A 14,847-nucleotide genomic window follows, 5' to 3' on the forward strand; every position below is an offset into this window, starting at 1 on the left:
GGCCCCGGCCAAAGAGGCCCCGGCCGAGCCCTCCATCCCTCCCTCCCGATTTTCCCGGACATGCCCGGCTTTTGGGGATTTCCCCCCGGACGGGGATTTGAACCCCCAAAAGCCGGACATGTCCGGGAAAATCCGGACGTATGGTAACCCTAAGGTGGTGGGGCTCTGGCTTCAGGCCCAGGCCCCAGCAAGTCTAAGTCAGCCCTGGCGACCCCATTAAAACAGGGTCGTGCCCCAATTTGGGATCCCGACCCACAGTTTGAGAACCACTGATGTAGAAAGAAATGAATTAAAAACACATTTTCAAACATTACATAGTCTGTAAAACAAATAAGCCACTCTTAAGCAAGTGGGAAAGATGATTTTTCATGTATTTTTGATCAAATTCCTACACTACATGTAGAGTCTGATTTGCTAGATCTTACTTACCTATTTTAGGGATTTGATTAGAAATACACAAATTCAGCATTCAGTCTTATGATTTCAATGGTAGTCTTGTTTGTGTAAAGATGACTCTAAGAAGGCAAACTAAACTTGTATCTAACTTTGATACAAACATACTAAGAAAAAACAATACAGAAAATTAAAGATAAAATGTTAAATTGGTAAATAAATAGCAAGTTACCTCAATGACAGTCCATTGTTCTACAACTATTGTGTCATTTCCTTTCCTGTTAGAACCTGGAACTCCTGAACCACCTTCTTCATATATAAATAATCCTTCTAAAGATTTGGTCATGTGGTCTCCTGTGGAAGCAAGGAAATGTGTAAGGTGAACTATAAAGACTTAGGCCCATATCCTACAAAGATGTACACACCTTCTTAACTTCATACACAGCTTATAGTCCCACTGAAATCACATTATCTGAGGCATCAAATAAATTGATCTTTAAAGTTTTTTTCAGCTGTCTCAGTCACCACTTTGTAAGCTATGAAGTCATATTCTTAATCAAAATACGGTATTTTCCCTTTTCTACAGGGAGTCAGCTATTAATTAAATGCAAATTTCCATACTATTAAAAGCTTTAGCAAGCAAGTGCCATATCTGAGTTTGAATTTCTGTTTCTTATACAACAGAAAGATAACCACTGTTTATGAAGCACACAGATACAAAAACTCTATGCTCAACTTTGAAATGACATATGTATGACCAAAACAAATATGGTTGTTGGAGATGGGAGAGGATTAAAGAAAAACAAAACAAATTACAGTGTCTATCCACAATCACTTAAAAAAAATATTAACTGGCCACAGGAAGAGCCTGAAACAGAAGTAAATATAGGAGGATTCCTGATGGGAAGGAAGTTTCAGAGAGCACCTCCCTGACTTACTTCTTGTGAGAGTTTGATAATATCCAGCTGGCCCAAACTAAAGCTGTGCATCATATGTTGGTTCATTTTCTGTGTTTGATAGCATAGTGCATCTCCTAAGAGCCATCTGGAAGCCCTTTCTGTAGTGGTACCTCAATAGCCGAGAATCTTAAAAACTAAAAAAAATTAAACTAAATTTAAACAGAAAATAGAAATACTCTTCAGAATACAGTATCAGCTTTAAATCCTCTCCAACATACCATGAATGTAAAGAGAAGAGTGTCTCTGTCACATAACTTATGGTTATGCAGAAATACTGTGATACTGTAATTTTGTTTGGAGAATAATTGAAAGAATTCCACAGTTGGTCTGACTTGGAATTTTACCAGATGGGCATAAATTTTCTAAATACGGTATGAATTTGACCATCACAAACATTCGTTTCCTAATCAATGCTAAGTATTAACAGAGTCACAATAATCTTACTTCTTTTTGGGTCTGCATTTGTAGTAAATCTTGCCTGTTTTTGGAGATATGTGAATTAAATTACATATTTACAGGCATATATGCCTATCAGGCATGTACAGAAATAGTGTATAATGTTTAATTTTTACACACACACACACAAAATGTGGTTGGGTGTGTAAATGTGTGTGTATGTATATATATGTATGTGATTGTGTGTATACAATACACCTGCACACACTTTATTAGGGTTTGCAAACAGTTCAATTCTATAAATTCATTAACTGCAGACCTTCTCTTCAGGTTTTAGGTAGGTGCTTGAAATAGACAGTCAAAACTAGGAAATATTTTCATCTTTAATATTTCAACCTTGTCAGATAGGTCTTCTGTATTTTCAGGAGCGGTACCAGGGTTTTTGCCGCCCTAAGTGGCAGCGCTCCTCCTCTGAGCATTTGGCGGCGGGGATCCTTCCGCTCTGCATCTTCGGGGCACTTTGGCGGCGGGTCCCAGAGTGAGTGAAGAACCCGGCGCCGAATTTCAGCCGAAGACGGCAAAATGCCGCCCCCCAAATCCTGCTGCCCTAGGCGACCGCCTAGGGTCGCCTAGTGGAAGCGCCAGCCTTGTGTATTTTACAAACTTATTGAAATAAAAGTCACCTCTGAGATATTTTTAAAAATTCCAGCTTTTTTTTACGACATTCACAAAATATTTTGGGATAAATTCCTCCCTGGTGACTGGTGAAACTCTATCAACTTCAGTGGAGTTTCAGTTTCTAATGCTAGTACCCAAAACAAATTCTAGAGTATAATATTTTTAAAAATATCTCATAGATAGTTGTACAAACAGAGGAGGAAATAAAATGTTGCCACAATAGCTTTTTCTGCATTAGAAATAGTGAACTGTGTTGTGGCTCAATATTCATTATACTTTCTCTTGCATTAAAATAGGAACTAGTTCAACCACTCTAATAAACAGAATACTGTCAAGTTTTGTTCTGATAGCTTCTGGAAATACTTCTGTTTTCTTTGCTAAAATGTTCTTTTTTAACTTCCATAGGGCCTGAGCCAGATGACCATTTCTGCAGTTGTTTGGGCTACATGTGTTGTTATTTATTCATATTGCAATAAAGCCTAAAATGTACTAGGTGATATACAGACAAATAGGAAGACAATTCCTGCTAAAAAGAACGCAACACCTATTAAAGAAGAAAAAAAAAAAAAGCAGCGAGGATAAAGGATGGAACACGCAAGCAAAGTAGTCAAGGTGATGGGAGGGAAACATCGTTTAAATTCCATTTGATTGATTGATTTATTTTTGTTCAGAAAGGTTTTAGATTTCAGCTCAAATATTCAATTTATTATATAAACTCTTTTAGGTTGATGTCAAGAACAAACAAATCAGGCAAGAAAGAATCCAGTAGCTAAATTCAGCTCAAATCCCTTTGTAAACTCTTTCCCGGGTTACAGACACTTGATCAGAAGGAGAAAAGCCCACCCACATGTTAGATTGTCTCTTTAAATGTATTCATTTTAATCCAGCATTGTTACTCCCAAGATCTCAACTGCAATATATAACAATCAGACTGGGCAGAATCAGAGGCACCAGTTGTTCAAAGGAGGCAGTGTGGAATGCTGAAGTAAGACATTCCCCAGGTGTTAACGATGGGAGCGTTCTTTATAAGAACAAAATAGTAAAGACTTGTGGAGAATGGGAGGCTTGTGGAAATTCTGTGGGCCAACAGTGGCTGAGGTTAATTTTGGTTTGAAGCAGTTCTCCTCGATGAATTATAACAGGTATTGTCCCCTCTATTTCCAGCACTGGGAGAAATCTATTAAAGTCTAAGGGCATGATTCCACTCCCACTGAAGTCAAAGGGTATGTCTACACTGCAATTAAAAACCTGCAGCTGGCCTGGGCTCAGGCTATGTGGCTGTTTAATTGAGATGTAGATGTTCTGGCTCGGGCTGGAGCCCAGGTTCTATGACCCTGCAAGGTGGGAGGATTAATCAGACTAGGTAAACAGAACCAAGTTAAGTTATTGTTGCAGGAATTATTGTATAAGGGGGAGGGAAAAGAGAAAGTTTTTGGAGCGCCTCCTCTTAATCATGCTGTCTGATGAAAGTCACAAATAACAGAAAGTGCTTGCTCACTTTTATATTCTACGCCTTTTAAAATAATTCTTTAGCAACTCTGGGATGCCTGTTTGTTTGCAAACTGAAAAATGGAGCTTTTTCTCAAACACACATGCACTGAATGAATTTGGCTTAGAACTGTGGCCTCATGATTTACAGAGATTTAAAGTGATGCACAGCAAAAGTTAATTGTCATATAAACAGAAAAATTGATTGGTATAATGGGGATAGAATTGTCAGGGAACAAGTAGATACTAAATGACTCATAAAAAGTTACCTTAAAATATATTATTTAGCTAGCACTCTTAATATACTTGATTATTTTACACAGAATGAGTTTGAGTCTTGCATAAACTGTTTGTGAGAGTCTGTGAAGAAACACTTCAATGAACTTTTACAAAGCAGCTTTTCTGAATTAAAGTCCTGTGCTCCATTCATTCAGACACGACCGCCATAAGCATCTCTAAAAGAACACTGACCATTTAGAATCTAGGACAACTGAAAAACAACAAAACTTGGGCAATAGACAAAATTCCACTTTAGAGGAACGTAAACTCTTCATTCAGCACAAAATAACTTGAGTAAAATTCAAGGAGCTAAATAGGTCAAGCAGTTCAAGTCTGTTCACCTAACAGAGTATTACTACAAAATATTCTCTTCTTTGCATTATATTCTAATCTTAAATCAACTAATATTAGGTAAGGAAGATAGCAATGTATTAATTAATTTTGACTAAAAATTTACGTTTGGTATGTAAAGTTCAGTTTCAAATACTTGCAAAAGAAATTGCTACATAATTTTTTTTTGCAATCCAGTAAGATAATTTCCTGTTTTTGATATCATATTCAGTTGAAGAATACATAACTTAAATATTAATCATGATTCCATCTTAATTAAAATATTAACCATACCTTAGAGTACAGTAGTCTAATACTGAAGCCACAGACTTTCTAGTAAGAAACAGTTTTTGAAGGTATCATTTGTAGTATAGTAGAACCCAGAGGATCTGTCACAGGACGGGCTGACTCTTCAAGGGATTTGGATTCAACCCTACCTGTGCCTTATCATCTGGTCCTAGGTGATGGGTGGTCAGGTGACCAGGCATCACATGATGGTAGCCCAGGGACAGGACTTCCTAAAAGAAGGAGCTTGCTCTCTTAAAGTAGTGTTAGATCAGAGGTTAGGAAAGAGAATGGGGAGGTTTCTCTAGATAAGCTCAGAGTGGGCCTGGTAGAGCTCCCCTGCCCAGAGGAATGTAGAGAATAGAGAGCAAGCAAGCAAGCGCATGTGCACCCATGCAAGCTGGACGCTGAAGCCTCAGTACAGCCAAGGAGAAAGACTTGCAGGAAATTGGGAGGCTCCTTGAGGGAATCCAGAGATGACTGAGTGATATAGAGCCACCTTCAGTGAGGGGCAGGACAGAAACCTTAAGAGGAAGAGGCTTGAGGAAACAGCAGGAACTGGAAGGAACTGTTGAGTCCCGCAAAGGGTTGAAGAAAAAGAAGTGGGGGAAAGACTTGTTTTGGTTTAAGTTGATATTGGAACCGAGTGACTTTAATAAACCAGACCCCAAGAAGGGATAGTATTTGATTTGCAAAAGAGGTTAGGGACACTTTTTGAGAACTCAAAGAAGGGGAAATTGAGGCACTGGCAGGGTCCATTGCCAGTTCAAGAAAGACCCTGCTACAAGCATCAAATGAGATTAGGGCACAGTGTGATAGGCACTGTACAAACATTTAGTAAGAATCAGTCCCTGCCCCAAAGAGCTTACAGTCCCAGAGGAACTACATGACTTGCTCCAGGTAATACAGCAATTCTGTGTCAAAGCTGAGACCAGAAGCCAGGTTTATTGGTTTCTGTCCTGAAGTAATAGAGTAGCGGTTCTCAAACTTCATTGCACTGTGACCCCCTTCTGACAACAAAAATTACTACACGACCTCAGGACGGGGGGACCAAAGACCGAGCCCGCCTGAGCCCTGCCACCTGAGTCCCACCACCTCGGGCGGGGTGCAAAGCTGAATCCCAAAGACTTCTGCCTTGGGTAGGGGGCATGTAACCTTAGCCCTGGGCAGTGGGACTTGAGCTTCAGCTTCAGCCCCGGGCAGTGGGGCTTGGGCTTGGGCTTCAGACTTGCTGGGGTCCAGGTGCAACACTAGCCTTGGTGACCCCATTAAAATGGGGTCCCAACCCACTTTGGGGTCCTGACCCACAGTTTGAGAACCCCTTTAATAGAGCCATTGGTAAAATCTTGCTACTTTTAAAACAAATGAAAAACAAAACCCCACAACAACAAACCCTATGGCTAACTACTATTGGAAAAAAGAAGAAATAACCCCCTCTCTTGCCAAGTGACTGAAATAAATGGAACTTCAGGCTGGTGTGAACATCTGGGCTTGACTTTTAAAGAGTTTTGAAACTATAAACCAACATAATACCCAATCACATAGAAATTTTGTTACTTAAATGATTAATAGAAACGTGGTCCTTAATGAATTGTTTGAGAAGCTAGCTTTGTAATTAGAGTGACCTATATGTCATATTTTACTGATTGGATAATACATGATTAAAGGATTAAATGTTAACTTCTACAATGTATGGTGTTGTGTTTAAGTATAATGTGGCTATTCTCAGTGACTATCCAAAACAAGCACCTGACCAGTTGTGGGTGATCTGATGCTTGTGCATTAATCATCTGGAATGATCAGAAATGACATTTGCCTCATCACAACATTTACAAAAGAGGGGTATCACTACTGGAGATGAGCTAAAGACAAGAACTCTGACTCTAGAACAGATTCCAAACTTTCCCAGAATTCATGGGTGTTCAGATGCAAGGTTTGGTTTAGGGCCATCTCTAATTACTACATTTATTTTAGTAAGTGAGGAGTACATTGTGGTAGTGAATGGAAAAGATAAAGAAGACTCAGTAGCCAAGGAGAAAAATTTAAGGACATTAGTGTGCACCAGCTGGGGTGTAAATTCTAGAGTGCACCAGCACGTTGTGCACTAACTGGTCAGGTGAACCCTGTTGGCGTACATAAGCAACAAAAGTATAAGTAATTTGGACATAGCAGTTTGTTAATAGATACTATCAGAAAAACACTAGGGGTAAAATCCTGGCCCCGGTGAAGCCAGTGGGTTATTTCACTGAGGCCAATATTTCACCCTACAGGCCTAATCCTTCCATCCTAACACACACAAAACACTCTCATTGACTTCAGAATGTATCATGCTGGAATAAAGACTGCAGGAACAGGTCTTCAGTATTTATCTTATAGTATAATTATAACACTATATACTCAATGGTAATTGAGGGTACTCAGAATTTCACTGGAAGGGCTCAACAAATCGCAGGACTAGGCCTTCTGTGAATAGCAGTTGACACGCATTCTGAGAATTAGGGATGCATTCTGAGAATATTATGCCTAATATTTTGTTACTATATGTAATTATTATTAGCAATAAGTATTTGATAAAATAGCATTAGCAGTAAGTGCTGCTCTAATTGATACAATACTATTTTTTCCCTTTGGAAAACTTTGAGCTGGGTAAAACAAAAAATGTCAATTATTTTAATATATGACTGTCAAGGAAACAGCGAAAGGCTTTTTTTCTCCCCTCTTTAAATCAGGTCTCACATTCTGTGAAGTTGCAATGACAAAAATTACCATAGTACCCATCATTTTTACAAACAGGAACATCAGATTTGCTCCTCCATATTAAGAAGCAAAATCTGACCTGTTTTGCAAAATAAACACAACGGTTTAAAATCTCATGAAAAATACACTTACTTACCTTTAGAAGTTTCCCAAGATACAAAAGAATCAATTAATGACAATCCTTGTTTATAATAAAATGTGGTTAGTTCTAGCCAATCTGCATCCAGAGTACTAATGACTGCCCCTTTTCTTGTTACTTTCATAGACAAAATGCCCTCATGATAGGTCCAGCAGGTTGAGTCATCATCAAAAACATTGAAGACTGTATATAATTTATCTGAGGGAAAATATAAGAAAAGAAAACGTTCAGAAAAAGTGATGCCTTAAAGGAATACAATCAACTTAAAAATTACACTTCTGTCTGAATATTATTTGCTATTTTTATTACAAATAATCATTAAGATTATTATTTGACAAATTATTTTTCTCTACTTTCAATGTTTTTATACAATGAGAGTACTTTGTATACAATTTTTATGGTGTCCCTGTCAATCTACTAGTCAGTTTTCTTTGCTTATGTGGATCTTTTCACACGGCAACATGGCAGGGAAAAAAATAAAAAAAAAGCAGCAAAATGTCATTATAAAACCACAAGAATTATCAGGGTGATTCAGGGGAAGGTGTAGTGCTTGAAACGATTTTTAACTTATTTTTTAATTGACTAGATCGTGAGTTGATGGTATTCCTTTAGCCCATTACAATCATTAAATTTTTGAGGGAGTCTACTGAAAAAACATGAATGTCTCACTTATTTTCTATATCAAAGCATTAAAATAATACTATTCTACTCAACAAACATAACCACCAGTAAATGGAGTTCCAGCTGAATTAATTCCACAAATCCAAACCTATCAAAGAACACTGCAGTGATTGGTTATATAAGGCTTTAGCTAAATAAATGTTTACTACATAGGTATATAATTACATTCACCCACATGCTGATATATTTGTGGGCAAAGCCATGGAATAAACTGCATTTTTGTGTGCACACCTTGGACTAATTTATCAGCAAATCAAATCCCTGGGACTACTAACATTTCAAACCTCTGAGCAACTTCAAGCAGCACCATCTAAAAAACAAACCTATCAGAGAAATGTTTCCTCTCCCCCCTCCAAAATGACCACAGTCTGAGGTGAAGACTAGGCAATTTATCAACTCTGGACTATTGACAGGCTTAAGATTTACTATTTCATGACTGCCTCAGAGCTAGAAACAGAACATATATAGAGGATATATTCCTGGGTGAGATGAGGGATATGTGGGGAATTTGTTCTGGGACTAAGCTTGAAAGGTGTCTGTGTGCGGACCTGACTCCCATCAGCAAATCTGTGCACAGTCTGAGCACTGCAGCACGCCTTTTAGCCCTTTCCTGTGTTTTTCCTGATGCAGGGAGCCTGACCTTCTCTTCTTGCACAGCTCGCTCAAGTGGCTCTGCTCTTCAAGGGCGTTTAGTCATAGGCTTCAATGGGCCCAAGATTTCACCCTCAGTGTCCACCCTCACTCCTGTCCCTACATATCTTTTCTTCAGCCTTGGCGTAGGCCAGGAAACAGAATGGAGAAAACTGAAGTAACTGAACAATACTGAATATTTGTATTATTCAGAAAACTCAGAAGTCTGATGTTATTGAAAGCTGTGCAGAGAAGAAAGATAATTGCCAGGCTCCTCAACAGCTAAGTGAACAGTATGTTCAGTATTATCTGGTTCTTGGGACATTTGGATATTTCTATCAGTGCTAGATAATTAAAGTTCCACTGTTTAAAGCCTTTTTGTTTCATCTGTACTACTTAATGATACTGTTTCATTATTTCTGTAGTTCATTTTATATAGATTCTTTATATTCCACCATTATCCTTTAAAAATACATAGTTTTTTGAAAGGTGAAACCTTGTCCTTTTCAAAATGGTAAAAAGCAATTCCAGTATTTTCCATCTATTTATAAGGAAGAACATTTTACTAGCAACAGTTAGTTAAGTCACTTCCTTTTAAAACATCTGCAATCTAGCTTTTCCAGGGAAGTGATGGACAGCAGCCAAAGTAGAAATGACAATTCAAGTCAGAATTTATATATTAGAAGTTGGTTGAGTATGCATAGTTTACTGTGATGGGGTGTGTACCCCATAATGACTCTGAAAGGATTAATGTGGTCCAAGAGGCCAATTAACCTACCTGGTTGCATACAGAGGGTGGGCCAGATGTGATTAAAGATGAAATGCAGCTGGGAAAGGGCTGGGTAGTGCTATAAACAGACCAAGTTTAGAGCAGAAGAAGCTATAGGGAAGAAACTGTGGTTGCTTTTTTGGGAGAAGGGAATGACGAGATCTGTAGAGAACAGGAAGCCTTTTGCAAGGTGAAAAGACAGTCTCAAAAATATTTGGTAGGAAGGGCCTACATACACAAAAGGATATAGAGGTTATGATGCTCAGTGCAGCAGGGCATAACTTTTAGGTGTGTAGAAAGCCTCAAGAACAGCACTGTGAGTGCAATCCACAAAAGCCACAGGCTAGGTAGGTAGCCACTTAAATTAGCGAATGGGAGATGCTGATGAGAGGGGTGTGTCCTAAGCCCTTTCCATCTTGCAGAGATAGGATCTCCCTGCAGCCTGCATTTAGGCACCTATCTCTGCTAGCAACCCACAAACTAGGGGAAGATGAGTGTTCTTCCACCTAACTCTCATACTGTACCCAATCTGATAGGTATGTTCAAAGTCTGCCTAACTGCACACAAAACAGCAGGAAAGTGCTCTCTTATAACGCTGAGCCCAGTGGTTAGAGTTTTTACCTGGAATAAGGGAGGATCTGCTGACCCTGTTCAAGTTCCCCCTCTGCCTGATGAGAAGGGATATGAACAGGAATCTGCCACCTCTAACCATTGGGCTACAGGATATTCTGATGTAGATCTCCTTCAATCTCTCCTATTGAAGTTGCTGAACTTTAAACAACTGCCTAACAATTAATTGGGATGAGAGTGAGAATCGCTATTGCCCAATGGGTAAAGCACTCACCCGAGAGGTGGCAGATTACTGTTCAGATCCCTTCTCATCTGGCAGAAGTGGGCACATTCCAGTGGGTACCCTAACCACTGGGCTTAAAGTAATAAGGGAGCTCCTCCTTGTCCCTCCCACCCCCGGCCACTGTCTTGTGTGGACTTAGGTAGTTTCTGACCATGCCTACTGGATTGGGCCCTACACATGAGTTAGGCAGAGGCACACCTATCTTCCCCTTGTTTATGGACTGCTCTGAGATTTAGGTGGGAGAGAGGCATCCTGGTGCCTAGAGTGAGACAGGAATGTGCATGCCCAGAGGCAGAAACGTAGGCAGCTAGATAACTTTTACTGCAAAAATTTAGGTGCTGAAAGAGTTTAGGAACATATGGGGTAAGGTGGTGTGGTGTGTGTGTTGTGGATCATAGTGGTGCCACAAAATGGGACTTGGCACCTAAGTAGCTTTGTGGATCTGGCCTGAGAAGCCAAGGGAGGTTGCAGCAGGCAGTCTGGTGGAATGAACCTTGACTGCCTGTCCTAGAGACCCTGGACTGGAACGCAGTGTAGAGGGCAGGCCTGGGTTCTCCTTCCAGCCACTGGAAAGGTGGTGTGAAGCCCATGAGAAGGGAATACGGACTATCAGAAGCTCTTAGAAAATAGTGTACAGACCACTCGGCTCAAAATTGTGTGTGGCTGACTGGATGGAGGGATCGGACATTTGTTTTTGTTGGACTATCTATTATCCCAGGTGGGGTGTGATTAAACGTGACCTGGCTAGAGGGCTGAGTCATGAGAAAAGGTGAACCACTCTAGGGCTGGAGTGGTCATCAGCAGGGGATCCCAGAGGAGAAGAGTCTGCTGTGCCATATCCAGCCTTGATGGAGGGGCCCATTGGTGAGTTGACACTTACTTGTAGTATTGTGTTAACACACAACACATGCATCCATAAAAATAATTTGTTTTCACTCAGTTTTAGATGGTCCAACTGACCAGATCATTTAAGGCCTGGTTTACACACAGTTTTTGTACTAGTATAACTATGTTGGTTAGGGTGTGAGAAGACAGACAGATTTACTGATATAACTACACGAGTACAACTCCTCTAGTGTGGATGCAGTTATAGCTGTATAAAGGTGCTTATAATGGTATTGTTCCTGTACAGTATAACCCCCTATATACAGTATAACTGCATCCATACCAGGGGCTTATACTGCTTTATCTGTACCAGTACTGTTAAGTAACACAATTTAACGCAGTTAATGTTTTTGCTTCATGCTTTCATATTTGTTAATAGGAAGCACAAAATCTTAGTGCAATTATAATTTTATGCAAATGTTCATGTCTACCAGAGATATTACATACCAGTAGTAATATAATCAGAACTAGATATTCAAACCTTGAACATCTGCTGTTCCTAAAATTTGGCACTCAGACATGTAATTTTATTTTGTATCTCCTGCACAAAGATTGAGATGAACATGGCATATCAAAATAGGATGCAAATCTGCATGCAGAATGGCACGCAGTTAATTGCATTTTTTTCAAAATGTGTGCTTGTAACTTTTTTTTAAGGAACTAAGGGTGATATGCAGTGTTCAAAAAGAGTGGATGTTACATTTCCAATGGTCATTATCTTAGAAATGCTAATAACTTCTATGATCGTGTGACTAACAGCTGAAGAAAAGTAAGACAAATCCAGGATAGAAATCGTTTAAGATTCCCATAAAATGTTTGCATTCAGGAAATGTCTTGGTTGATAAACTGGTTATAAAAATATCCATGTATAGAGTGCTGTGACTGACTAAGATTTCTGACTTTTTAGTTACAATTTTAATATTTATATTCCACTAATCTTTGAGACTAATGAAACCTGCCTTCACTTTGGGAGGAAAGAGTTATGCTTTAACTGGTCATGTTATAAAGGCTCAGCATATTGCACAAGAACCACTTGAATTCAGGTTTAATAATAATAATAATAATAATAGGTTTTCTTTGCAGTCCTCAAATGAAGGAGGGTACTTGCTTCCTAGCAGGAGGGTGGAAAAACTGCCTTTGAATTGAATTTGAATGTGTCTGGTACATAATGAAAGAATTCACTATGCTAAATAGTCATTTTAAAATCCACCTGTTAGGTAGCAGGCTGGCATGGTTGATAGCCATCACCTCAGAAAGGAAGGAAGGATGAATGGACTAAAAAGGCCTAATAGGGAAACCCATGTGTTCCTCTCTGTGTTTCCCGCAAAGGGTGCATCTTTAGTAGAAAAAAGGTCTGTTCTTAACTTGTGTTAGCTCTTGCATGGAACTAACATGAGGTCCTAGGGAACACATGGCAGTTTGTAATATGAGTTATCAGGTTGAGGTAAACTCTGGACTCCCTCATAGCTTTACCATGACTTGTTCATGTGTGAAAATTAGGAGCTGCTTTGCCTTCTCTAGGATTTTACTTCATGTTAGTTCCCATGTATCAGCTAACTTAAAGAAGAACACACTTTCTTTCTCAGTGAACACATCGCCAAAGTAAAGATGCCTGACATCCAGAGTCACAGTGTTCTAGATGACTTCTCAAACAGAATGGGTTGTATATTTTAATATCTTTACAACTTCCTTTTGTAACTAAGCTTTCTGCCACATTAACAAAAATGTTCACCAATGACTTTTCTGTATAATCCACTTTTTATGCACGTTTCCTCTAATGTAAATAAATTATTTATCTATTATTCTCTTTGATTTCACTATTGCATTAAATTGAGTTTCCTCAGGGTACCTCTTGAAGGTATGTTACCAAAATCAGTCTGTTATGAATAGATTAGTCTGCTATGCATTACATGGGATGGAGAGGAATATGTTTGAATGATATCACTAGCACCTAACAGGTTCCATTTGTCTTAAATTTAATTCAAGTTAGGGAGTTTGAATCATTGTGGTGTAATCTTAGGGGCCTATTAAAAGTTTATTGCTGATTAATAAGGGTAACAAATCTTGTAACACAATTATCCTTTGATGATAGGACACTATTTTTCAGGCACACACAGTTGTGTTTTCTTATGCACACATTGGTCATACAAAGTTATTTGCCTGCAATACTAAAAACAATGAGCTTTCACTGGCTATGCTTTAACAGTCTAAAGTTTTAACAGTTCACTTTTAAACTGTTCCTTTGGGGGGAGAGATAGCTCAGTGGTTTGAGCATTGGCCTGCTAAACCCAGGGTTGTGAGTTCAATCCTTGAGGGGGCCATTTAGGGATCTGGGGCAAAAATTTGTCTGGGGATTGGTCCTGCTTTGAGCAGGGGGTTGGACTAGATGATCTCCTGAGGTCCTTTCCAACCCTGATATTCTATGAGAAGAGAAAGGTAATTTCTACATAATATTGGATACAGACTACAGAAGACAAAATTAGTATTGTTTTCTATTTTTCAAGCTGCTTTAAAAATGAATATGTATTTAAACTTAGAGATCTTTAAAACCTATATTTCATAAGCTAGAATATACTATAATAAATTTTACTTTACATTTTTGTTATCCTTTTTTGCTATAAGTCAATGTAATTATCCTGCTCATGCAATAGACAGGTAGTGTTTTATTACCTTCTCCTTTTCTTGGTTTAGTAGGGCTGGGGAAATCAGCATCCTGTAACTGTCCCCTTTCTGGCTGAATTTCTTCCTCTATTCCACTCTCAGATGACTGACCACTCAAAGTCCCTTCATTCCAGTTTTTATAGTTTTCGTCATAATTGTATTTCCTGTGCTCTCTACTCTTTATACTTAGTGCTGATTCAGAGTCCGCATTTCCATCTGTGTTTGTGCCATTACAGAATTTAGTCTGAGGAAAATGCTGTGTTATAAATCCAACAAACTTCTTCCCTCTTTTAGCAGCTTCATTGACCTGCATGTATAAAATAGAGTTATTTTGAAACTTTGTGAATGTACAGGTTGACAATAGGACATCTCTATGTCACACATATTCCATAAATGAAGATGTTGATTTGCAAGCAAATATATCCAAGACACAATGTACTTAAGGATTATGGAGTTCTCAAGTTATATATTTTAAGGCAAATATCAGTTTGCTTAATTCTGCAAGCTCTCCATGCACTGAAGTCAATAGGAATTCTGCAAACAGGGTAGCTTCTATGATTCGCCCAAGAAATGTGTTAAAATACTAGTTAGTAATATCAACTTAAATGTATATAGCACCTTTCATGTAGAAGAATAACAAACGTTTTATTACATGTCTGTGAAC

General features: G+C 38.8%; 1 protein-coding gene across 5 annotated transcripts in view; it reads right to left on the reverse strand.

The window, feature by feature from the left end:
* The window catches only part of RFTN2 (raftlin family member 2), a 52,287-nt gene that overhangs the window by 25,144 nt on the left and 12,296 nt on the right, over positions 1-14,847 (reverse strand). For all 5 annotated transcript variants that reach the window (XM_042851690.2, XM_005294304.4, XM_065560882.1 and 2 more), the window contains exons 5-7: positions 14,193-14,490; positions 7,702-7,902; positions 626-747 (exon numbers count right to left, since the gene is read on the reverse strand). In XM_042851690.2, coding sequence (XP_042707624.1) covers positions 626-747; positions 7,702-7,902; positions 14,193-14,490 — 621 coding nt within the window. The remainder of the gene's footprint in view (positions 1-625; positions 748-7,701; positions 7,903-14,192; positions 14,491-14,847) is intronic.

This window comes from Chrysemys picta, chromosome 11, assembly GCF_011386835.1.
Source record: "Chrysemys picta bellii isolate R12L10 chromosome 11, ASM1138683v2, whole genome shotgun sequence".
NCBI lineage: Eukaryota > Metazoa > Chordata > Testudines > Emydidae > Chrysemys > Chrysemys picta.